The following is a 25,961-nucleotide window of genomic DNA, read 5'->3' on the forward strand; positions in this document are numbered from 1 at the left end:
AATCCCCATTACATACATCATGGGTCTTAGGAGATCTGATCGGATCCCTAACAGAACTAGAAAAAAAACGCCCCCGTGCATACAGCTTTACTTTTATTTTATTCATTGAAATTCCTGGTATTTCTATAATTGGGAGTCAAGTGGGCGGTCCTACCAGCGATGGTCAGCCTTCATTGTATCAGTGTGCAAACAGATAGCTGTCAATCACTGTATAGGACCGCCCACTGGACTCCTTAACATGTGTCAGGTGAAGGAAATACAAGTTATACAGATTTATTGGAAAAGATTCAGCCCCTCCGTCTGCTTTACAAGATGTCACCTGCAGATCCCACATCACCTTCAAGGCTCAGATTGTTCTTTAAATGCTATGTATATAATTCGGCAGCCCTTCACATACATACATACATAATACTACACCTGGACTCCACGGATCATCCGATAATAACTCACCTGCAGACCAGGCTGCTCCCAAAACAACGGAACGGACCCTCGTATTTGTATAAAGGAGGACACGCAGTCATCAAGGTAAATCACCTGCAGAAGAGAGGAGCATGTCCGTCACCGCTCTCACTACAAAACGCTTTCTGCTGACAGAGCGCTCCATGATATACATATATACATACAGCGCGAGGCAAAAAGAGTGGCGCAGAAGTGAAACGGATCTCTTCATACATGATGGAACCTGAAACAACCAGAATGACATGACAAGATAGAAGAACGCTTCACACTTGCGTCTTTTGTTTCCATATAGCTGTTCCTTTGTGGGAGGACCAAAAACAGAAAGAAAGCGGAAATTAAAAAACAGAAGCAAACGGATCGCTTTCCATCTGCTTCCGTCTCCCATTGACTGCAACGATAAAAAAAAGAATGAAGACGGAAAATTGACAAACAGATTAAGCCTGAAGGTCTTCAGCTTCGATGCAGGTCTACGGGCACAAAAAACCCCAGCAGAGTTTTCTTTCCATTCAGCTGCTCCATGATGGAACAGCTAGACAAAAACCGCTAGTGTGAACAGATGTTCCATGAGGGCGCCGGTGAGGACGCGGCAGAAGTCCAGCTGGTGGTCCAGTTCTGGGCAGCCGTGTCCCACCATAACTTCTGTTATTACTTCCTCTACAGCGGAGATACATTGTTTTAGGTCATCCAGGGTCCCCAACGGCGCCCACATGGGACATCTGCAAGGTGCAGCGAGATGAAGAGTTCTTTTATACTTTCAGGTCATGTTGGCCGTTGTCACTTTATGTACGAGGAAATCAACTTAAAGTCTTTGTAAACCTTTGTGGACAAAAAGTCAACACTGTAGGAACGTCGGGGGTTAACCACCAGGCACACAAACAAAAATAAGGGAACGGTTTCTCCAGCAAACAAAGATACAACGTCCTTCACACCGGTGTTAGCAGTTGTAGTAGCGATGACAATAGCTGTAGCAATAGGAGTAACAGCTCTCACCCAGCTTTCCTCAGGGATAGGTGCCACCCAGCTTTCCTCACAGAATAAGTCTTGAGCTAACACACACGCGCACTCACACTCACTTTCTGCAGCCAGCCTCCTTTTTTAAAATCCAAAAGCTGCCCGAGCCCCACCAGGTGTAACTCTGGAATGAAGTTGGAGTGGCCTGGGCCTACATTACAGAGGCCAGCAACCTCCGTGACACATATCTGCCATCCCTGACTTTTCCCTTAACGCTGCTACAACACTTATGAAGTTCCTGCAGAAAAAAAATGTTTGACTCAGTTCTTTTTGCATTGAGTTTTCCTTCTCATCAATTTAGGAAGCTTCATACTTGGTTTGCAGCCTCTCCTACATCCACGTTTCAGGCTGGGATGTGTTCTCTGCATTGATCAGCTGGTCCAGCTCATAAATGTGCACAAGCTAAGCTTCCCCTCTTTCAGAAGCTATGTAGCATAACCACATCACTCAATACTACACAGACATCTTTCCTCCATCTCCTCTAGATCCTCTCTCTGGAGTAGCTGCTGGTCCCGTTCCTCCGCATGGCTGATAAGAGCTGAGAATTCACCAGGAGTAAATAGTCGCTTTCTCTGCACTCCTCTATCATTCCCCAGCCCTCTGTAATAGTAGATGTCTGCCCTCTATCTTCCTGATCCCCTCCACCATCCCCCGGCCGTATCATAGAGCCATCTGCAATAGTTCAGTGGAAAGGAAGTGAATGCAGGTTCACAACAGGGAAGGAAATGTCCATTCACTCGGACTGACAGAATTTACTAAGATTTCAGTCCTCCAATCCCTTGGAAAAACATATAAGCATAGAGATCACAAAGTCAGACATTTTTAATGAAAACAAATTACAAAAAGTCTTCATTTCCAAAAACACTGATAAAGAAAATTGAATTCAATTGAAAGGGTGAAATCTGCTGCAGATCTGCAACATGTGAACGCATCCTAGGGGAGAATATTTGAGCATGGCATTTAATATCTGGCAGGCACGAAAACCAACAAGGACTCCAATATTCTCGCCTGGGGTGCGGTCCAGGGTCTGTCCCATGCATTTTGGGAATCCAGATGGAACCAGCACTTGCTTCATAAAAAAGCAAAACCAGACTTACCTCTGAGCAAGTGCACCCAAGCACTGGAGAGGCAGTACGACTGTCTACCATTTGGCAAAGGGCAGTGACATCATCAGGTGTTCTATATTTTCTCCCCATCTTTTATTTTTTAGATTAGACTACAAGTAGACCTACTAAATGATCTTAAGGGAAACCGGTCCCATCCCTATAAACTAACTTCTAGCACTGTTAGGAGAGGTGACAGGGAGCTGGTTGGTGTGTTTTTTATATTCACCTGTGATAGACATGATGATTAGTTAGTATAAAATGTCTATCGATTTGTACTAAACTAGACGTATTATGTGTGTTTTGTGACTTCAGCCTAATGTGGAACTCTGCTGCATAAGGAAAGAGTTAAATCACAGTGTTATGTTATTGCTTGTATATGTTACTGAGTGTTTTCCCATTCCTCCCCATCCCCCACACAGAATCTTCTTCAACAAAGAGATATCTACTTTCAGTTTCAGATTTGAGCACATGTTTGTAAGACAAAGACTTGCTTATACATTGGACTTGAGAGAAGGTGGGCAGGAAGGAGGGGGGATTCTATATGATCCGACAAATGAGAATCCTATATGTTACTGATGTAATCTGTTGCACGCCCATTGTATGCTGTACAATAAAAGGGGCCGTCTGGGTGTTTCTGACCAGAGAGCCATTTTGGATATGAGACTGATAGCTTGTGTCTGATCTGCTCGATGATGTGTGCACACTATACAATTTGGAAGCTACAAAATACCCCGAAACCTGCTGGAGAAAACCATAATCCAGATCACACCCACTCCCCTGTTACAGCGGTGTCCTCCACTGAAGATCATGCGAGGCAGAAAAATCAGACTCTTTTCAGAGACCCGTGTGCACGCTCTCCCATAAACTTGTGTGGGAGAGTGCAGGTACAGGACTCTGAAAAAAAAAGTCAGCTTTTCGTGCACCGCTTGGACTTCAGTGGAGGACACTGCGGAAACAGGGGAGCGGGTCAGTATAAAAAAAAAAACAATTGAAAAAGAAAAAACACAATACCCGGCTCCCTGCCACATGCTCCAACAGTGCCATAACTTAGTTTAAGGCACTTTTAGCTTCCTGTCGGATGGGTCAGACGTTGCAGCAAGCCATAATGTAATAATGGACATGAGTGCCACCTGTATGTTGCAGCATTCACTAAGGCTGGGACAGGTCCAGGTAGTACAGAGCACAATGGGCAATGCACATATCAAATTCAGCTCTGCTACATCTTTACTGCACAAATGTTTCTATCCCAGAGCCAACTCACCTGCTCAGTCTCAACAAAATTTGCCACTTGGCCGTTGTCATTTGTGCCGCGCACATTGAACCGCGTCCCGGCTCGCTCGCAGCTGAGACGGGAAATGATGCAAGCCTTGGCCTGCTTGTGCGCTGCATAAATGGTCCTGATCTCGACTCCGCCACACATGAGGCGCAGCAGCCAGTCGTCACAGTTCACCCCGTAGTGCTTCAGGTGGAGGTGCAGGGACTGGTTCCTGGGGGAGAAGAACACAAAGAGGCGACTAGGACAGGAACATTGCTTCTTTACACTGTGCGAACGTCATCCACAACACTGTTAGATTCTTTTAAAGGGGTCGTACAATAATTACTAATAGAGTTGTGGAGTCGTGGAGATCTGTCATTACGGAGGCTTTCCTCTACTTTGTGCAACAGCTCTGCCCTAGTCCTGCATCTAAATACCCTGGACAGGGTACAGCAGTTTGTTTGTGGCTGGCCGTCTCTGGTCCCAATTCGAGGACCTCCTTCCTAAGCAGATATTCAGTAATAATTGGAGGGACACCACAGACTCACCAGAAGAAGCGGTTGTCGGTTCGCTGTTCCTGCGTGCTTCGGTGAGCATTGAGGCTAAGGTCCAAACTGACAGCCGTAGACGACCATGCAAAGTAAAAACTGCCCGAGTTTAGCACCTTGCGGACTTCAGATATTCGATCTTCGTCTGTTGGATCCGCTCTTAAAGAGATGAACTCGGTGGACGTCACCCGGAACACCTCCGAGTCCTGAATCTTTCCAACAGACATACAGCCGGTGACCACCACCAGGTAGTGGGACATGGTTTCCCCTGAAAGTGAGAAGACTCATCAGTATCATGTACATTGCTCCCAATCCCAGGGCCAACCCGCTGATACAGACCTGTAGGCACATGCTGGCAGGATGTGTCATTATATTCATGGTCTGCACCCTGTATGTGTAACCACCCTTCAATACCCAGAATGGCCACTCTACTCAAGACCCCCATCTAGAAGCGGGTTGGATCTCCGTGGATCATCAGAACTACAGCAATTCGTTGTGGTGTCCATCAACAGCTATCAGAGGACCCCAAGTGTGCCAAGAACCACTCCCAACTACCATCACCACCATTACTGCACCTCCACAAACAAACAGGGAAGGGGTCAGCGATTCATGCTGCTCGCGCTAACTTTTGACCGCCCACCAGCAACAGAAATCTGGATCCATCTGAGCAGGTGATGTTTTTCCGCTGTTCGGTGATACAAGTTTTGCCCGCTGGAGTCTCATCTTTCTGTTTCTCTTAAACACAATGGCACTAGAACTGGTCAGCTGCTGTTACATTGCATCCGTGCGAAGGAACAGCGAGTTGTGCGTTCGGGCACTTAGCGTTGTAGTCAGCTGACTGTGCCTGTTTCTCAGAACAATTCCTGACATCCTCATCTGACCCCTTTTTTTAAACAAGTTGTTTCCATCTACAGGATCCCCTTTCGCTGGATGTTTTCCTCATTTACGCCATCGTTACACAAGAATCCTCAGCTAGTCTAGCAACGATGACCGGCCTCGTTGGAAGTCGCTCAGATCGCTGGATTTTCCCATCTAGTGTGGATTCACACTGAAACTGATCCGCAGAAAACTTGTCACGTGATTTTATGCCGCTCTCCGGGGTCACGGGGAGAATTTCTATAGAGGGAAGGACCAATCGTGAAATGGTAAGGCGTGTCTTATAAAGTGGCAGGCATGGCTTACCATCTGTATTTGGGAGCAGTCAATACTGTACAAGACCAGATGAAACAACACAGTTTATGCAGAAATAAACTCCTTGAGTGAAGTCAAGCATCCCTTACCAAGATTTAACCGGAGAACCCCCAGGAGGCCGTATGTATCCATGACTTTACTGTACGTGCTCTTAATGGCTTCCTTTTCTGCAGAGGCTGCAAAAGAGAAGAACAGAGGAGAGGATTAACCAGCAGCAATGTGAACAATCTGCTACAATGGGTCTGGAGAATATCTTAGGGAATTGCATGTATAGTCGCTTTATCTAAAGTCATATCACAGTAACAGACAAATAGATGTAACACCTTAAGACCCATTTACATGGAGCGATATCGCTCAAAAGGGATCTTTTGAGTGATAATCGTTGCGTCTAAATGTGGCGCGGCCATTGTGTACTTTTCGTGCACTGCTAGCTGATTGTTAAATTTAAAGGAGTTGTCTCACGCCGAAACGGTTTTTTTTTTTTATTCAATAGGCCCCCCGTTCGGCGCGAGACAAACCCAAGGGATGGGTTAAAAAAAAAAAAAAAAAAAAAAAGTTTAGTACTTACCCGAATCCCCGCGCTGCGGCGACTTCTTTCTTCCTTTACCAAGATGGCCGCCAGGATCTTCACCCACGATGCACCGCGGGTCTTCTCCCATGGTGCACCGTGGGCTCTGTGCGGTCCATTGCCGATTCCAGCCTCCTGATTGGCTGGAATCGGCACACGTGATGGGGCGGAGCTACGAGGACCAGCTCTCCGGCACGAGCGGCCCCATTCACCAGGGAGAAGACCGGACTGCGCAAGCGCGTCTAAAAACGCCAGAAGACAGCAAATTTAGACGGATCCATGGCGACGGGGACGCTAGCAACGGAGCAGGTAAGTGAATAACTTCTGTATGGCTCATAATTAATGCACAATGTACATTACAAAGTGCATTAATATGGCCCTACAGAAGTGTATAGACCCACTTGACTTCATGAGACAACCCCTTTAAGCCAGCCTAGAAATCACTGCTGGGTCTTATCAGGAGTTCTCAGCGGGTAGTGCTGATAGCATTGTTTCAGATATTCAACCTCTAGCTATTAACTGCATTCAGATAAAGGCTTCATTTACATGCTAATAAGCTATTAAGTAGCTACTTAATAGTTTATGCAAAGTGATCACTCAAAGCTCCATGTAAATAGGCCTTTATTTAACCTACTTTTCACTGACCTCACTAATGGGCTTTAAACCTGCACATACATTAAGGCTCTGGCTGGGCTGAGTACCGACGGCCCGTCTCCTGCTCTAACAGCCAGGAATGGAGTAACCTGAGAACCTGGCAATTTAAAGGGGTTGTCTCGTGATAGCAAGTGGGGTTCAGCACTTCTGTATGGTCATATTAATGCACTTTGTAATATACATCGTGCATTAAATATGACGGGGCGGAGCTACGCGATGACGCGTACAAGGGGGCGGGGCCAGAACGCCGCTGCTGCCGGACCGAGCCGAAGGGAAAAGACCCATCCGTGCAAGCGCGTCTAATCGGGCGATTAGATGCTGAAATTAGACAGCACCATGGCGACGGGGACGCCAGCAACGGAGCAGGTAAGTGAATAACTTCTGTATGGCTCATATTTAATGCACGATGTATATTACAAAGTGCATTAATATGGCCATACAGAAGTGTATAACCCCACTTGATTTCGCGAGACAACCCCTTTAACGCCTTACATGTTCCAATCAATAGTAACTGCAACATGTAAGCAGATGACAGGGGTGGGGGCTCCTACTGTCACCCATCAGCACCCTGCAATGCAACAGCAAGGTGTCAATGGGTTCCCATGGCAGCAGGAGACCTGACAAAGGCCTCCGTGTATCCCTGCTGTGTAACTCACCCAATTAAAATGTGATTGTTCCCAGCAAGACAAAACCAAGTAATGTTATGTCACGTATGGTCGATGCCATCAAAATAATTGTAAAAAGTAATACCAAAATTGCTGTTTTTCTTTTGTTTGACTCCCAAAAAACATCGCAAAAAGCAATTCAAAAAAGTCACATATAACCAAAAAAAAGGTACAGATAAAAACGACAACCCTTCCCACAAAAGACAAGCCCCCCGCAGAGCTCCGCTGCTGGAAAAAGAACAATGCTCTGGGTCTTAGAATGCAGCATCAATTGTTTATCTTTAAAAGGGTTTTTACTGTGCAAAAACAGTAAAAAATAGAATAAATCTCTATAATCGCGCCGATCACTGAACGACTGTCTTTTTACAGTGTATGGAGGCGGGTGGGCTGGAATGATCCCCACCAGCTCCGCATCCATTCAGGACCATCGCTTCAGGGGGGGGGGGGGGGGGGGGTAGTCGCTGTATGGCTGTCGGGTGTACCGTGTGTCAAGATAACAGCTGGTTGCTGCAGGTACTTCTCTAACGACCACAAGTTATTTAAGGGGGCTTGACATTTGCTGCGCTGTAAAGCATTGACAATCGGGGGTCTCCCTGCATGAGAGACCCTCCTCAGACGTCCCAGGAGCTATAATGCAGTGTAGACGCTTACAGCACTGTGTACAATCCCGTCCCGCCATCCGCACAGCCCACCGCCCGACCCCATCTGTCGCGCTGCACGCACTCACAGGATTAGATACTAATGCGGCAGAGAATCGGTGGATTCCTACAAGATCCTTACGGCCGGATCACGCAGAGGACGGCGCGGCCGGATCACACAGAGGACGGCGCTTGTGTTAGCAGCTTTTACACCGAGCAGGTTGTCACAACATCAGGTTTATCCCTGCATTCTCTTGTCGCAGCCAGATGTTAGCGGGAATATTGCGCTCGCTACAAACACGGCTCCCTGCTGCGGTTTTCTTACATTAGTTTGCGGTATTTCCCTCCAATGAGTTTGGGTCCCCACGTAACAAAATACACATGTAATATATTTACTGCAGCACTTTGAAGGGTTTTTTTACATTCAATTTAACCCCTTCACAACCAGAAAGGTTTTATTTTCGCTTTCTCATCCCTGCCTTCCAGGAACTTTTTATTTTTTCATTGACACCTCCGTTTGAGGGGTTTTTTGGGTGACAAGTTGTATTTTTCAATGGTGATCGTTAATCCTCCACATAATGTTCAGAAAAGCTTTTGCAAATTTATAAGTGGAGAGAAATTCATTAAAAAAGCAATTGTGCCATTGTTATTTTTTTGGTGGGCGGGCGTTACTTTTACTGCAATACAACACAGTAAAAAGTAACACATGAACTTTGTTTTATGATTATGGCGACACCAAATCTACACAGATTTTTATTGTTTTTTTTTATTTTTATAAAAACCTAAATTTTTCCATACATTCTGTGCCTATACTCTGAGACCTGGATATTTTTAACTTTTAAAGAGACCGTGTCATCAGAGAATGACCTATTATAGAAAATCACATTTTGTGTTAAACATACTTTAAGAATTTTCGAAAAAAGTTTCTTTTTAACTTTGTCATAATCTGCATTTGCATTAAAAAAAAAAAATCCTAAAATCCTGACTACTAAGCCTAATAATAGTCTGATACTTCCTGTTCTGTAGAGAAAACTTCTCATTTGTCATCTCATTATCATCACAGGCAGGATTACACCGAGGGGAGACATCTATATCTAGATAACACAGGATCCACCGTTCACAATAGGTATAGGCTGTGACCATCTACTTCTCTTTGCCCAATCAAAATACTAAGGACCACCTGTCCGTTCATGAGTGAGTTACATGCTCCGCCCCTGATCACATGATGGTGACGTCATCACAGGTCCTGTAAACACACGACTGCTGTCCGGCTAAGTGTTCGTTAGTATTCATTCCATAGCAACTGACGCTGTGGGGGGTTGTAGGAGATGTAGTCTGCCAGTAATCTGCACAGGGATGAAGGATTTGTGATGACATCACCATCATGTAATCAGGGGCGGAGCATGTAACTCACTTGGAATGAGGAACTGTGATGACGTCCTCGTCATGTGATAAGGGGTGGAGCATGACAGTGACGTCATCACAGGTTCTTTATCCCGAGTGCTGTGCTGCTTGCGATCCCTGTGGTATGGAATAAGGAATGTATGTAGCAGAGCTGTGTCTGTGCGCTGTGCATGTAGCAGAGCTGTGTTGTGCACTGTGCCACCAGAAAGACTGGTACTATAATTTCCTAATAATTACTATTCAAAATACTAACGACCACCAGTCCATGATTGAGTTACATGCCCCGCCCCTGATCACATGACGGTGACATTAAAGTTCCTAAAATATGCAGAGCCTAACAGCAGCCGTGTGCTTACAGGACCTGTGATGTCACCATCATGTGATTAGTCACCTGTGCTCCGTGTCCGTGAGTTACATGCTCCGCCCCTGATTACACGATGGTGATGTCATCACAGGTCCTTCATCCCTGTGCAGATTACGGGCAGACTACATCCCCTACAAACTCCTGTAGAATCAGTTGCTATGGAATACTAATGAATACCTGTTTGTAAGTGAGTGACTGTGTGAGTTACATGTGAAGATGCCACCATCATGGGATAAGTCTCTGGGGCTCTAAGCTCCGTCCCTGATCACATGACGATGACATTATCACAGGTCCTTCACTTTATTAAAAACCTGCAGAGCCGGACAGCAGTCATGTGATTACAGCACCTGTGATATCACTGTCATGTGATCAATCATCTGTGTGGAAAGAGCCTGGGGTCACATGACCAGGGGGTGATCAGGGTGTGCAGGACTCTGCTGTGCTCGTTGTGATCTCTGTTGTATGGGATGAAAAATGTATGTAGCAGAGCTGTGTGTGATGCGCCTGCAGCAGAGCTGTGTGTGATGCGCCTGCAGCAGAGCTGTGTGTGATGCGCCTGCAGCAGAGCTGTGTGTGATGCGCCTGCAGCAGAGCTGTGTGTGATGCGCCTGCAGCACATTGTGGATAGGCCATGGATTCGGGGGTAAAAGCAGCAGTTTATAAAAAAAAATCTGTACTGTGCATGTCCGATGGCGAACCATGTGGACCATCCGCAGTACAAAGAAGATTGAAGACGACAGGTCCGAATGGATGCCAGCGAAGAAGACAACAGGTATGCAGGGTCACCCGCCACGGTCAGGGTCGGAGGATTCCATGTGGGATTCCGCAGCCGGAATATGGACGTGCCGTGTGAGCCCATCTTAAAATTTCGTAACCCAACAGGAACTTGCGATCGTTTGATCACTTGTACTATATACTGCAATACTTTAGTACTTGCAGTACTTTAGTGCTGCCTATGAAGCCCTGCCATTAACAGGTCTTGATAGATATCTATGCATAACAGCCCTGGGAACCCTCAGCAAACACCGGCCTGCGATATGGACCAATCAGCACAGCCCCCCCCCCACCCCCCCCTCCTGATCACGTTGCAAGGTGTGCTGATGGGGTGTGGGTAGGAGTCCCTCCCTCTCCCATTGACCGCAGTAGTTTCTGGCTTCTATCAGAAAAGCTGATAGCCACTTGCTATGGAGTCGCTCCCTCCCAAACCGGCTCCATACACCATCACATGACGACATTTACATTAAGCGGTTGTGAAGGGGTTAAAGAGGCAGAGGTCGAACTACTCTACATATTTCGCAAAAGAGTAATTAACCTCCTCAGCATTTAAGAAAATTTTTAGCCAAGGATGAGAGCAGAATTCATAGTACACAGGCATACGTGGGGTTAACACAATCCACAGGCATACGTGGGGTTAACTCTGTAAGCGTCCACGGACAGATCAGCCACGCAGCGGTTCCGTATTCCGCGTTGTTACACGTAACGCAGCTGCACGCACGCCGCCTTGTAAGTTTTAGCCACTTTTCTAGGTCCATTCCATAATCCAGAACATGTCATCACAAGGCGCCGATCCCGTCGCATTCATGTTGGATTACGGCCGGCTTCACACTAGGTGGATTTGCGCACGCAATACGCAGTGATTTCAATGGGTTTGTTCATTCAAACGCTTTTTCGCGCAAACCAAACAAACAATGGCGCCTGCTCCGTGTTCTGCTGCATCTGTGCTCCAAAAGTCTCTATAGAGGTCAATGGGGTTACGTAAATGTGCGTGCAAAACGCTAGGAGATTCGCGACGCACCGCGTCACTGTGCAGGAAAAAAAAACGTATCTGGAATTCAGACTAATTAGCCATTTCAGTCTGGGAGCGTCACTGCTTTTTTTTTTGGCGCGCGCAGATAAACATGGCTTGCGCATGGAAAAAGTACAGTAACAGACGCTGATGTGCGCGCAAAAGAGCAACGTTCATTCCACGAAAACGTGGCGCTCATAAATAAGCATACGCTTGTGTGAAGCCGACCTAAGAGATAATAAACTACCGTACATATAATAACATTCTCTTAATCCGGCATCTGCTGCGACATCTCCTGCGGTATAACATAGGCGTCTTGTGATGGTTCTACTCTCTCCCGGTCCAGTCGTAGGGCCACGGGGAAAACTGATATTAGCGGGAATACGTTGCAGACACACGTGAGGCCTGAATACATTCTCCATCGCCGGGGTCGTGTTGCACACGTGAGCCTCACGCCGGCAGCTTACACCGAGGTCCCGGAGTCCTTCTAGACGTTACATGGAGGACATACAAGCTCTATACAAACGGCTTCCACATAAAGACCCTCAGGCCTAGGAGAAGACATTACAGAAAGCAGGCAAAACTACAATGTCAGGGAATGCTGGGAGTAGTAGTTCTACAACTCATGTCCTCAATTCTCTTCATTACTACAGCTGTGCTTTACTAGGCCGCAGCCTGAGGCGGCCATGACAGAGCAGTAATGCCCCGACACACCCAGTACTACAGGAGACACCCTCCCCCCCCTCCAGGCCACCACACATAATGGCGGAGGCTCAGTTGTGCTGTACTAGGCCGCAGCCTGTGGTGGCCATGACAGAGCAGTAATGCCCCGACACACCCAATACTATAGGAGACACGTCGCCTGCCAGGCCACCACACATAATGACGGAGGCTCAGTTGTGCTCTACTAGGCCACAGCCTATGGTGGCCATGATAGAGCAGTAATGTCTCCTATACTGCTGGATGTGCCAGGACACCTCCCCTGCCAGGTGGCCACACATAATGGCGGAGGCTCAGCTGTGCTGTACTAGGCCGCAGCCTGTGGCGGCCATGACAGAGCAGTAATGTCCTGACACACCCAGCAGTTCAGGAGACACGTTGCATGCCAGGCCACCACACATAATGACGGAGGCTCAGCTGTGCTCTACTAGGCCACAGCCTGTGGTGGGCATGATAGAGCAGTAATGTCCTGACACATCCAATACTATAGGAGACACCTCACCTGCCAGGCCACCACACATAATGGCGGAGGCTCAGCTGTGCTCTACTAGGCCGCAGCCTGTGGCGGCCATGACAGAGCAGTAATGCCCCAACACACCCAGCAGTACAGGAGACATCTCACCTGCAAGGCCACCACACATAATGGCGGAGGCTCAGCTTCGCTCTACTAGGCCGCAGCCTGTGGCGGCCATGACAGAGCAGTAATGTCCTGACACACCCAGCAGTTCAGGAGACACGTTGCATGCCAGGCCACCACACATAATGACGGAGGCTCAGCTGTGCTCTACTAGGCCGCAGCCTGTGGCATCCATGACAGAGCAGTAATGTCTCCTATACTGCTGGGTGTGCCAGGACACCTCCCCTGCCAGGTGGCCACACATAATGGCGGAGGCTCAGCTGTGCTGTACTAGGCCGCAGCCTGTGGCGGCCATGACAGAGCAGTAATGTCCTGACACACCCAGCAGTTCAGGAGACACGTTGCATGCCAGGCCACCACACATAATGACGGAGGCTCAGCTGTGCTCTACTAGGCCACAGCCTGTGGTGGGCATGATAGAGCAGTAATGTCCTGACACATCCAATACTATAGGAGACACCTCACCTGCCAGGCCACCACACATAATGGCGGAGGCTCAGCTGTGCTCTACTAGGCCGCAGCCTGTGGCGGCCATGACAGAGCAGTAATGCCCCAACACACCCAGCAGTACAGGAGACCTCTCACCTGCAAGGCCACCACACATAATGGCGGAGTCTCAGCTTCGCTCTACCAGGCCGCAGCCTGTGGCGGCCATGACAGAGCAGTAATGCCCCGACACACCCAGCAGTAGAGGAGACACCTCACCTGCAAGGCAGCCACACATAATGGCGGAGGCTCAGCTGTGCTCTACCAGGCCGCAGCCTGTGGCAGCCATGACAGAGCAGTAATGTCTCCTATACTGCTGGGTGTGTCAGGACACCTCCCCTGCCAGGTGGCCACACATAATGGCGGAGGCTCAGCTGTGCTGTACTAGGCCGCAGCCTGAGGCGGCCATGACAGAGCAGTAATGTCCTGACACCCAGCAGTACAGGAGACACCTCGCCTGCCAGGCCACCACACATAATGGCGGAGGCTCAGTTGTGCTCTACTAGGCCGCAGCCTGTGGCAGCCATGACAGAGCAGTAATGCCCCGACACACCCAGTACTATAGGAGACACTTCGCCTGTCAGTGAGCGGCAAGCACACATAATGGCGGAGGCTCAGCTGTGCTCTACTAGGCTGCAGCCTGTGGCATCCATGACAGAGCAGTAATGTCCTGACACATCCAATACTATAGGAGACACCTCACCTGCAAGGCGGCCACACATAATGGTGGAGTCTCAGCTTCGCTCTACCAGGCCGCAGCCTGTGGCAGCCATGACAGAGCAGTAATGCCCCAACACACCCAGCAGTAGAGGAGACACCTCACCTGCAAGGCAGCCACACATAATGGCGGAGGCTCAGTTGTGCTGTACTAGGCCGCAGCCTGAGGCGGCCATGACAGAGTAGTAATGTCCTGACACATCCAATAATATAGGAGACATCTCGCCTGCCAGGCCACCACACATAATGGCGGAGGCTCAGCTGTGCTCTACTAGGCCGCAGCCTGTGGCATCCATGACAGAGCAGTAATGTCTCCTATACTGCTGGGTGTGTCAGGACACCTCCCCTGCCAGGTGGCCACACATAATGGCGGAGGCTCAGTTGTGCTGTACTAGGCCGCAGCCTGAGGCGGCCATGACAGAGTAGTAATGTCCTGACACATCCAATAATATAGGAGACATCTCGCCTGCCAGGCCACCACACATAATGGCGGAGGCTCAGCTGTGCTCTACTAGGCCGCAGCCTGTGGCATCCATGACAGAGCAGTAATGTCTCCTATACTGCTGGGTGTGTCAGGACACCTCCCCTGCCAGGCCACCACACATAATGGCGGAGGCTCAGTTGTGCTGTACTAGGCCGCAGCCTGTGGCAGCCATGACAGAGCAGTAATGTCCTGACACATCCAATAATATAGGAGACACCTCGCCTGTCAGTGAGCGGCAAGTACACATAATGGCGCAGGGTTGTCAGAATAGTTTGCTATTGTTTTTATGTTAATCTTCAAAAGGGTTTGTGAAAGAGGAGCCCGGCTGCTACAAGCAATTATTCCACTTTTTTTTGCTGCAGTTTAGATAAACATCGGCCATTAGGCCTCATTTATCAAAACAGTAAAATGAGAACCGTCCTGGTTGCCCCTAGCAACCAATCAGAGCACAGCTTCCACATCCTAATCTGCTGTGGTAAAGTGAAAGCTGCGCTGTGATTGGTTGCTACGGTCAACAGTGATAAAGGAGGCCCAATTATATCTATAAGGGCTCATTCACGCTACTCACAAAAGAACAGCGCTCTCGCTGCGCCATACGCTGTGAAATAGAGCGTTTTGCGATCTTTTTCACGCCTGTATCTACACGCAGGGTTTACACACTAGTGTGAATAGAACAATCCAAGTCCACGTACATCATCACAATTAATAACGGGATTTTTTTAATAATCTGGACTTTTGCGGATGCAGGGACGCCATTTTTTTTCCTTTGATGCAATGACTAATTTTAAAAAAATTCCAGAGAACAAAACAAATAAAATATTTACTACCGACCGGCATCTCATCCCGAGGACGCAAACACCGCCTGACGCACTTAAATGCTGCGGTTAGAATTGAATTAAAGGGCTAAAAGCTTCGATCGGGGTTTCCGCTGATCGCGGCTCTTGCGGGGGTGTCAGCTGTAGTATTACACTGTATGAGCAATCAAAAGATCGCAAGTTTAAGTCCCCTATTTTTTTTTTTTTTTACTTTTTATTGTTTTCATGTTTTTTCTCAAGTATTGAAAAAAAAATTAAGTAAGAAACGTAAGAAAAAAATTAACAATTTTCCTATAATGAAAAAAAAAGCCTATTTGGCATCGCTGCGTCCATAAAAGTCCGATTTATCAAAGTATCACATTATTTGTCCCGCATGGTGCAGGTCATCGGAAAAAAAACAACAGCGCCAGAAGTGCACATTTTTTTGTTCACATCGTCTCCAAGGAAAAAAAACATGAGCCCTCAGACAACTACGTCCAGGGAAAAATAAAACCGCTATGGCGCTCAGAAGATGGCGGCAGAAAACCGCTGAGTGTAATAAACGGTACAACCCGCTCGTGTGAGAGCCTTGAGGGGTGCAGGATGCATCCAGCATGGCAGCCACCCTTTGTTAATTTACTTGCCCAGACTGGCACCAATCCTAGCACAGAGTGAAATGCCCGCGGGTACGCAGCGCAGCACAGAATCCATAACCCGTACGTAAATGGAGATGACAAATACCCGGCAGTGGCAGCTTCATGACTCAGGTTTATGGAGACCCTCAGAAGAAAGCCCCCGGGGGATGCGAGCTGCGATCAGTCCGACCTGCGCCGGTGCAATTACAATCCACTCCATTAGATCCGATGATGTATGGATCTGACTTGTTTGCTTATTAGAATCCCAGCGCATGTAAAGGGAGGTAAGCTCAGACTGAGGAACGGATACTATACAATACTCTAAGCTGAACGTATAGGGGAAGATTTATGCAACCGTCTAAAACAAAAACTTAGTCCCCCTCCTCCCAACCAATCACAGCGCAGCTTTCACTTTGTATTCTGCTCTCTGATTGGTTAATAGGAACAACTAAGACAATTTTTCTGTTAGACAGTTTTAGAAAATCGGCCCCATAGTTTACTTTTCTGCCTCGTTTCCAAAGCAGTGAAACAGAAGACAAAATAGCGCAGCACACATTACTGGATTCGGTGCTGGATCAGGCAGGGGATCGTTTTTCCTTAGGGAGAGCACCTAGTAGGTGTGGGGAGACTTATAAGGCTACCCATGCTCCTCTGGGAAATATGCAGATGAGAAGATGAAACAATACCTCTACAGCGCCACCTACTCACAGGCAGAATTACTGCATGTCAACGTCAGAGCTTTTAACAAGCCTTGTAACAATGACTGGGAATATGAGCCAAAGCCACAATCTTGCGGATCTGTCACATTCATGATTTTTATTGTTCGGCTCCCAGAGACCAAGTCAAGGCTGGAAGAAGCCCTCATGTCAGTTTATGCCCAGATAAAGAAGAACAGGGACAATCGGCAACTCCAATTAGTGAAAATGTCACCTGTGATCACTGGAGGTAACGGCACTGTAATCACTATCACTGTACAGAGCTGCACGGTTTCTGACCAATATCTGGTAACTGTATTATGTAGAGATATACTAGAGCTGAGCCGCTGTATTGGGTGGGTGTGTGTCTGGGGGGCGCAAGCTGAACCTTCGCGTCCATGAACCTTTAGCTACACCCGTCTCCAGCTGTTGTGGAACTACAACTGCCAGCATATCCTGACAATTAGCGGCTCTCAGTGCATGCTGGAGGTTGTAGTTCAGGATCACACGTCACCTTCCAGGGGGTACTGTGCCCCCAGTATTTGTTGACGAGGCGGCGATGATGAATAGATCAGCAGACATGCGGCTGGCTGGGTACACAGGCTGGCACGGCTCACTGCCATCTGCTTCTGTGTGGTAATGTACAAGGAGCAGCGATTCTCTGAGCACATCTCCTGGGTATAATAAGTAATGGCCGGAACGGTCGCCCTGTAAACCAGAGACCGGGCAAACCGCAGCGCCACGTCTGCAATTACCGGCCCACCTGCAGAAATCCATTGTGATTCCTGACCCTCAGCGCAAAACCTGCACCAGGGAGCCGTCCAGCTGCCACGTACTGTGTGCAGCCCGTCTACAGTTATATCCCAGTGCTGCCCTTCTATATACTGCTGTAATCTTATATGGCAGAGGGGACTTTAGGCCCTTCAGGATGGAGAGCCAACATATCACTACATGTCTGCAGCGGCATCAATGCTAGAGGGAATCCCTTTAGAGGGAGTACATTATCACACAATGGCCTTGTATAAATCAGGTTTTTAATATTAAACAGTCTTAAGATTTTTTTTTCTTCTTGTAATTGCCGATGTTCCCATCTACATTAAAGAAAAAAAATCCTAAAATCGCGCAGTTCTCACACTGACCACTAGGTCTAATGATAGTCTGACACTCCCTGTGTTCTAGAGGAAACTTCTCAGCCATCATCGCATTAGCATCACAGGCAGGATTACACAGGTTACACCTATATATAGCTAACACAGTATCCACCATTCACAATAGGTGATGTCACAGCTCACCTCCTCCCCTCTCTGCACAGGTGACTGTGTTCCTAGAGTCTCCAAGCCCGCCCGTATCACATCTTGTATCCAAGCTACAGGTGGTACAACAGGGTACTAGAACCTCCATGCCCCCCTGCATTACATCTTGTATCCAAGCTAGAGGCGGTACAACAGGGTACTAGAGCCTCCATGCCCCCCTGCATTACATCATGTATCCAAGCTAGAGGCGGTACAACAGGGTACTAGAGCCTCCATGCCCACCTGTATCACATCTTCTATCCAAGCTATAGGAGGTACAACAGGGTACTAGAGCCTCCATACCCACTCGTATCACATCTTGTATCCAAGCTATAAGCAGTACAACACGGTCCTAGGGCCTCCATGCCCGGCCCACCCGTATCACATCCTGTATCCAAGCTATAGGAGGTGCAACAGGGTACTAGAGCCTCAATGCCGGACAGTATCACATCTTGTATCCAAGCCAGAGGCGGTACAGCAGGGTACTAGAGCCTCCATATTTTCCTCTTCTAGGGGAGGGATGTTACTGATGAGTGGATAAGAAAAACTGAGAAATTGAAACAACAGTATACTAGAGAGTTGCAGATCTTTGTTACATAATGATGAAGCCTTATTCATCTCAGTAGGGGAACTCCCTGAGGGGTTTTCCAGAACTTTTACTGCCGACAGGTCATGAACAGTAGAGTCCCAGAGAACATTTGTGTGGCATCCAGAGCAGACAGCATACGTACGACCTGATGTACAGCGGCCCTGCAGGTAGGGGGCATGATGCCACACGAGAAGCGGCTTGTCACCACCTGCTAGATCACATCTAACACCGAGGCTCACCATTACTAGAGAGTGGCTGGAGGGCGGCTGATACATAAGGTCAGAGCTCCCCGCCTAATATTGTGCCGGTCCTCCCCTGCTGACAAGACGGCTCTGATCCGTGAAGGACTCCACGAGACCTCTGAAAGTGTCCTGGGGGATTTGGTACAAGAAGTTTGGCAAGTTTTTACAACGGGTGCCGTCCACGTCACGCGGCTAGAATATAATCTTGGGCAAAGTCACCTTCATAAAAACCTGAATGAAGGCATCAACTTCAGATAAGAGATCGCCTGTCCGCGGGAAATTATTAACAGCTTGTAAACAATCCCAGGTAGGTCTCTTACCGGGGAGCGTTATCAGGGGTCACGGGGAGCGTTATCAGGGGTCACGGCCCCTCTCTGGGGAGGCACTATAGTTATGCCGTTTAACCTGTTTTTCCAATCCATACAGTACATAAGCCTTTAGGAGAAGTTGGCGGTTGGGCAGCTCAATATGAGGAATTAGAATGTTACTAGACATTCTGGGCAGAGAACGCCCTCACCTGGCCCTAGGGGGCGTATAAATGTATATAATAGGTGGGGAAGGAGGCGAGCCGTCACTCTCTGTATACTGATGTACTTCCTGTTGAGGATCTCCAATAGGTAGTAATCTATCTGCCTATGATTACACTGATCTACACAGTAACAGGAGTCCTGAGCTTACAGCAGCCTCAGCATCCAGGCTCATTACCCTCAGGGCAGGCAAGGCAGTTATGGTGCTTTTATATGGGACAAGCCGTCAGGCAAATGATGCCCGACACTCTTTCCAGTGATGCTCGTCCCTGTCCATTACACAAGAGCGAGTATCGCTAGCATCGCTCACAGCACATGGAATGGAGGCGGAGCGGCCGGCGGCGCTCTCCCCCCATCTGCCTCCATTCACAGTAATCAGACAGTTGTTGGAAAGTGACCGACTGAACGATTCTCACCCAGTCGCTGCATGCGTTTACACGGGACGACTATCTTCACAGAGCGGGATCCTGAACAATATCGCCCGTGTAAGATGGCCGTCACCAGATAATCTCTCACTGATTATAGCTTGCAGGTTATAATTCTCTCCATGCTATAACGGCCATCAGTGTCCGTGTACGGAGCATGTGAGGAGCGGTGCTACTAGTACACAGCAGCCCCCAGACAGTAGAGGGAGCCGGTTACAGAGCCATATCTGTGTGATCGCTGCTTAAAGGGTTTCTACGCGGTCCAGTGGGCGTGCCGGACCGCCTCTTCTCAGCAAGCTTTCCCGTAAGCCCGCCCCTCTCTCTTCTCAGGCAGCGCTACAAAGGCTCGCGACGCTCCGACATATACAAGTGCGGATCATCAGTCTTGAAGCAATCACTTGTGGCAAAATGCTTTTGGGAAGAGGCTTTGCTATGGCAGTGCGGTCGAGTGCTTTGAGGCACAGGGGAGGAATCGGGGATATATGGAATATGTTCTTTGTAGCCGTATTAGATGCTGGGACTCCACTGTAAGTGTACACTTCTAGTGATCAGTGCGGCTCTTCAATGACGGTGGCTCGGTGGTTAGCACAGATGCCTCGCAGTGCGGGGGTCCGAGGTTCAAATCTCATCAAGGGCTACTTCAACTTGAAAAACTCCAAACAGCCATCATTTGGGTCAGATTCGAACCTACACTTCCAGCACTGCAAGGCAACAGTGCTAACCACTGAGCCACCCTGCTTGAGCGCAGATGAGAAGCGTCCTTAGGGCCCATTTACACACAAAGATGATTGCTCAAAAGATGAGTTTTGAGTAGAGATGAGCGAGCGTACTCGCTAAGGCAAACTCCTCCCCGCTCGCGATCATTCTGCATAAACTACTACTTGGTACTAATATCTATTACTACCAATTAGTAGCCTGTGAGCCACTGGGAGCTGTAATCAGGGAACGGACCGCCCGCTGTTCTCTGAATAAATTCCCTTCGTTCTGCTACGGGGCTGACAGCTGAAACAATGTAATCAGCGCTCCCTGGGCAGAGCACAGCGTCCCTCTTATCAGCTGTTCTGCCGAACGATGGATTTCACGCCGAACTAAAAATCATTGCTCAGCAGAAAAGTGAAAGATGGGCACATTTACACCAAAAGATTATCACTTAAAAGATGGCTTGAGCGATAATCGGTATGTAAAAGGGCCTCTAGTTATACTGAAAAGCGAACACCGTAAAAACAATTGTAGTTAGGCAGCGCAGACTCGGGCCGATAAATCATTCAATTCACAGAATGCAGTGATAAAAAAAAACTAAATTATTTGCGCCCAATTGGTAACACCCACTTATCAATTCATTCATACGTTTCCAGGAGGAATAACAGAGGGACGGTACAATGTAGAATTCTATAAATAGGTGTTTGAAAATTGCTACTTTATGAGGAAAACAAGCATTTACCAAAATAATGCAGTCATCTTTGAGGGTTAAACAGGGTTGCAGGCGGAACGCATCCAGGATTCCTCACTAATAACCTGAACATTAAGACCAGACGGCCGCCATTAGTACGAGCAGCCGGCAGCCTCCTGGAGGACGGTCATCAGTCTCTGGGGAGATGAAACGTTCCCAATGTCTAATTACCGCTAAACGTCCGCCACGTAGAGCCGCAGGAAGCGCACAAAATCCGTAACATCAGAGGCTTCAGATCGCTAAACCGAACGAACAGGGCGGCCGCATTCAGTCACAAAGGCCTCATTTAGGAAACCTGTCCCTCTTGCCCATAGCAACCAATCACAGCGCAGCTTTCATTTTACCTCAGCAGCTACAGAAATGAAAGCCGAGCTCTGATTGGTTGCTACGGGCAACAGGCAGGTTTTGGTAAACAAGGGCCAAATTCTGTGCAGAAAGCAGTACGAACCCAGCCAGAACAAAACAGGGACCCCTTCACCAGCAGACCCCGTTCATGGCCTCCACACCGGCGCCAATCTACATCAGTTCTACTATGGCGGACTCCTCGCGGTTCTACTAACACTGCGCGTTCATCGGTTTACAAGAACTGCCAAGAGTTCAGGTTTCCGCAATGCCAGTTCGATTCCGCAGCGTCGCGGTCTCGGTACTTGCTCTACAACGCCATATGAACCGGGGGTCATTCACACCGGCGCTGCGGCTTTCCATCTTTCCGGTCTGTTTCTGAAGCTGCTGATTTCAATGGGGTTTAAAAAAACAGAAAGCTTTCATTTGTGTCCGTTTGGTTTTGTTTTTTTTAAAGAAGCGAACGGCGCGGTCCGCAGCGCAATTTGTTCCGTTTATGAAACTGAAGCCGTATAGAAGCTTTCCGTTTTTTTAAAGCCCATTGAAATCAGCAGCGGAGAAAAGCAGATCAGTTTAAGGGCGCGGTCCCACGGTCATGTGCGCAAAACACTGCCTTTTACCGCGGTCATTATAGCGTATCTCACGCACAACACCATTCGCTTCTTTTTTTTATTCCCCACTCTGTCATTTTTTTATCGATGTTGCGTAATAAAAGCCGCGGATACGCCATGTATAGCACGTGGAGAACAATATGGCGGTACGTGTAATATGCGGTGAAATAGAACGCGCCGTGCTCTTATTTTATGCTCGCATTATACGCAATGAACGGGACAGGCACACATCAATGTATTTATATTACCGCGATGTACCGCAGATTATACGTGCGGACATCACCTGCGTGATACGCAATTCAACTCCATTCGTGTGAATGAGCGCTACTATTGTTTAATTCCATCTCTGCTACAAGAAGTGAAAACCGCCCGCCTAAAGGGCGCGGAGTGGGATTTAAAGGGACCCTCCAGTTTCAGGACAAGATTCTGATTGGGTCTTCACAGCGGAAGGCGGACATTACCGCTACGGGATCTTCTCACCCTCCATCTGCCACGTTTCCATCTTTGGACCACCTTATCACCTACAGTGCATTGGTTTAGTTAGGACCCCCGCTGTACTATAGCAGTTCTGTCATTGGCCAGCGCTGGTCATGTGACGGCCGATCATAGAGCAGTGCAGTGTGTAGTCACAAAATAGCGGCGGCCATGTTGGCTGCCCAAAGACAGGACCCAGAAGGGAGGGACAGGAAATCTACCCCCCTGCCCCTCCAATCTGTCCCAAGAGTGTTCATTTAACCCCTTAGTGACGGCCAATAAGCCTTCTTACTGACCCCCACTAACGGGCTTAAAACCTGCACATACATGCCACGAGCTCTTAACTGCCATGACAACCAAACAGCACCTCACCGGGGGACCATGTGTGACCCTTGAACGTCAATCAGGGCATTTAAAGAGGCAACAGCCATGGCATGAACCCTGATCACGGCCTTTGTGGCTGGGTGTCAGCTGCCGTGTGGGGGGCTCCGCTCCTGGCCCCGCTCAATGCAAGCAGGTACATCTACTGGCCAGGAGCGGCACGAGGATTAGAGGCTCCCCCCTCCTCCAGGGACCTATGGCTTCTAGTTTAAGCGTCTGATCGATGGGTCCAACCACTGGGACCTCCGCTGATCATGAGAACGGGGGTCTTATATCCCCCCAGTATGAATGCAGCGGAGGCCAAGCACTGGATTCATCTCTATGGCCAGAGACAGCGGTGCGCTTCTACTCAACTCTTCCTCAGCCGTCCCATAGAGGTGACCCCAGTAGCCCAGACACATGCTCGGGGGGAAAGATCATGAGACCCCGGGCAGACCCCCTCTGATCAGAGAATTCTCACCCATCCTGTGGGCAGGGAATAGGTTTGTATCTTGAGACGAGCCCTTTAATCCAAGTACAAGAGAAAGTTGGAGAAAACTTTTTCTCTCCCCAGTTAGATCCGATTTACAGCACAACTTCAACATCACAAGTGCCGCGTCTCCACCAGACATGTGACACTCCGGATGTAGCAGAGCTGAACTTGTCACTGAGCACCAACAACACAGCGTAATGTAACTTTTACCTGCAGCCCTTTGGAAAACAAGACAAACTCAGCTCTGCTACATCCAATATAGGTTGGGACTTACACAGAACGGCCACGGCTCCGGACTCAAACATCAGACATTCCTCCTTGTTTCGAGCCTCGACCATCACGCTGAAAGGAGGCGGATCCAGCTTGTGAAAGATCCGGTAGCCTTTACTGAACGCCATGATGCTGCCGGACGGTGAGGGGCGGCCTGAAAAAGACAATTATACGTCAGACGGCGAGATAGACGAAAACCACGGAGTGCAAGTCCACGGCCGGCAGCGTCACACAGTACGGGCGGGGGTGGGGGGCTGCAGGGGCCGTCGCTGCGGGACGTGAGAGAAAGAAGAAGTGCTGATAATCGGTTCCCATTCCAGCTGCAGGGATTTCAGTCCATGTTAGACCTCCGCTTGCTTTCAGTGATTGGAAACATTCTTGTTTACATTCTGCTCAGATTTCAGGCCTGTATGAGGCAGATCTGATACACTGTAACGAGTCCTGCAGCTGTGACAGCGGTTCACCGTTAGTAGAGGTTTTATAGCCCATGAGGGTAAACAAGCGTGCTTCCATTCACTGATAGCCGGGGAGGCGCCAGGTATGATGATACAGAGATCAGCGGTGCCGCCACTCGTCTCCTCCTGACAGCCTTCTGTAGCAATCACTTCTGCCGGACGTTTCCTCTCCTGAGTGACCACTCATTGGCTGACATCGCTGCACCCCCTCTTAACAAAAGAGGTTCTGCAGTAGCTGTAGTGTGTATTATACACTGCGTCCCGGCCGCTGCAGAACCTCGTACTGCATCCTCAGGTTGCTGCACAATCTCACATCACCGGCCGCTTCAGAACCTCACGCTGCAGTCCTCGGGCCGCTGCAGAACCTCTTTTGCAATACAGAACAGGAACCTTCCGCTAAAGCGAGACATTAAGGCCGAGAGCGCGCTGTGCCTGCGATTATTGGGTGCGGCTGGCATCGCCCGGACCACCGCCAGTGCGCAGTACGTTACACGTCCTGATCTCGTACGAGACTTGCGCCAAAACACGACATGCTGCAGTTTTTCAGCCTCAGGCCGGCGGTCCCGGTGATAACCCCGCTCGGATGAGTTTCGAAAACACTCCCACGCGTACATGTCACGATAACGCCGGGTCAGCAGAGCGACCACCAGGGCCAACGCTACAGGCCGCTCAACCACCAGCAGAACCCCCAGACAGGTAGCGAGCGCCGCCGCAGATACGGGATATCCGCCCGCAGCCGATACAGACCAGAGCAGATCGCCACAAAGTCACCAGAATGGCGGTAACCGTGGCACCTCTATGATCACACCGCGGGCTATTATACGGTCAGACGCCACGGATCCGTTTCCGACAACTTTGGACGACAGACTATTATAATCGCCACAAGCTGGAGGGGCAAATATAACAGGTGACATTATATACACTCAGCAGCAGATGACCCCCATCACTGAGACTGCGATAGATCGAACCCTATCACGACAGAGAAGGCGAGACCCAACTGGAAGAGTAGTAGGACAAAGGTCAGGAGGACAGCAGTGTGATGACACAAGTCGGGCTGTGGCTGTCACGACATAGGGCAGCACATCGTGACAGCGGGTAACGGGCCTGCGATGCTCCGGCCTGACATGACAGCTGTCAGATCAGCGGCCTGAGGGCGGGGAGCGGCGGGATGTACGTACCGGAGACGTCTTCTGCTCCCGGCGATCACCGCGCACTGACTGACCTGCACCGCGGGGCCGCGCTCGGAAGAGAACAGACGCAGCGGCGCGCTATCCCCGCCCTAATCACGCCCCTTCTTTAGCCCTTAGTAGTAAGAGGCGTCACCTAGCGCAAAGACCACGCCCCGACCACGCCAGGTTTCCACCCCAAAAAACACACCTCCTTCTCAAACCCAACGTAGTACAAGGCGTCAGGGGCACGCTGTCCCCGCCCACCCACTGTGCTGGTCACGCCCCACGTTCGGCGTCTTCCGCCTTGAAGGCCTGCAGCTGCGGCAGCCATCTTTAGTATGGGCACAGGGTGATATGAGTGGGCGGTTCCGGACTACAGGATGTCTGTTTACTAGGCCGCCCCCAGCTGGTCCGAGTCCGCAGGGAGCCTGCAGTGCTGCTTCCA

General features: G+C 49.1%; 1 protein-coding gene across 4 annotated transcripts in view; it reads right to left on the reverse strand.

Moving 5' to 3' along the window:
- The window catches only part of SYNJ1 (synaptojanin 1), a 91,458-nt gene extending 65,835 nt beyond the window's left edge, over positions 1 to 25,623 (reverse strand). For all 4 annotated transcript variants that reach the window (XM_066599078.1, XM_066599077.1, XM_066599080.1 and 1 more), the window contains exons 1-6: positions 25,526 to 25,623; positions 23,897 to 24,046; positions 5,660 to 5,746; positions 4,380 to 4,647; positions 3,838 to 4,063; positions 451 to 534 (exon numbers count right to left, since the gene is read on the reverse strand). In XM_066599078.1, coding sequence (XP_066455175.1) covers positions 451 to 534; positions 3,838 to 4,063; positions 4,380 to 4,647; positions 5,660 to 5,746; positions 23,897 to 24,020 — 789 coding nt within the window. In that variant the 5' untranslated portion in view covers positions 24,021 to 24,046; positions 25,526 to 25,623. The remainder of the gene's footprint in view (positions 1 to 450; positions 535 to 3,837; positions 4,064 to 4,379; positions 4,648 to 5,659; positions 5,747 to 23,896; positions 24,047 to 25,525) is intronic.
- Positions 25,624 to 25,961: the final 338 nt, after the last annotated feature.

The sequence above is a fragment of the Eleutherodactylus coqui genome, chromosome 4 (assembly GCF_035609145.1).
Source record: "Eleutherodactylus coqui strain aEleCoq1 chromosome 4, aEleCoq1.hap1, whole genome shotgun sequence".
NCBI lineage: Eukaryota > Metazoa > Chordata > Amphibia > Anura > Eleutherodactylidae > Eleutherodactylus > Eleutherodactylus coqui.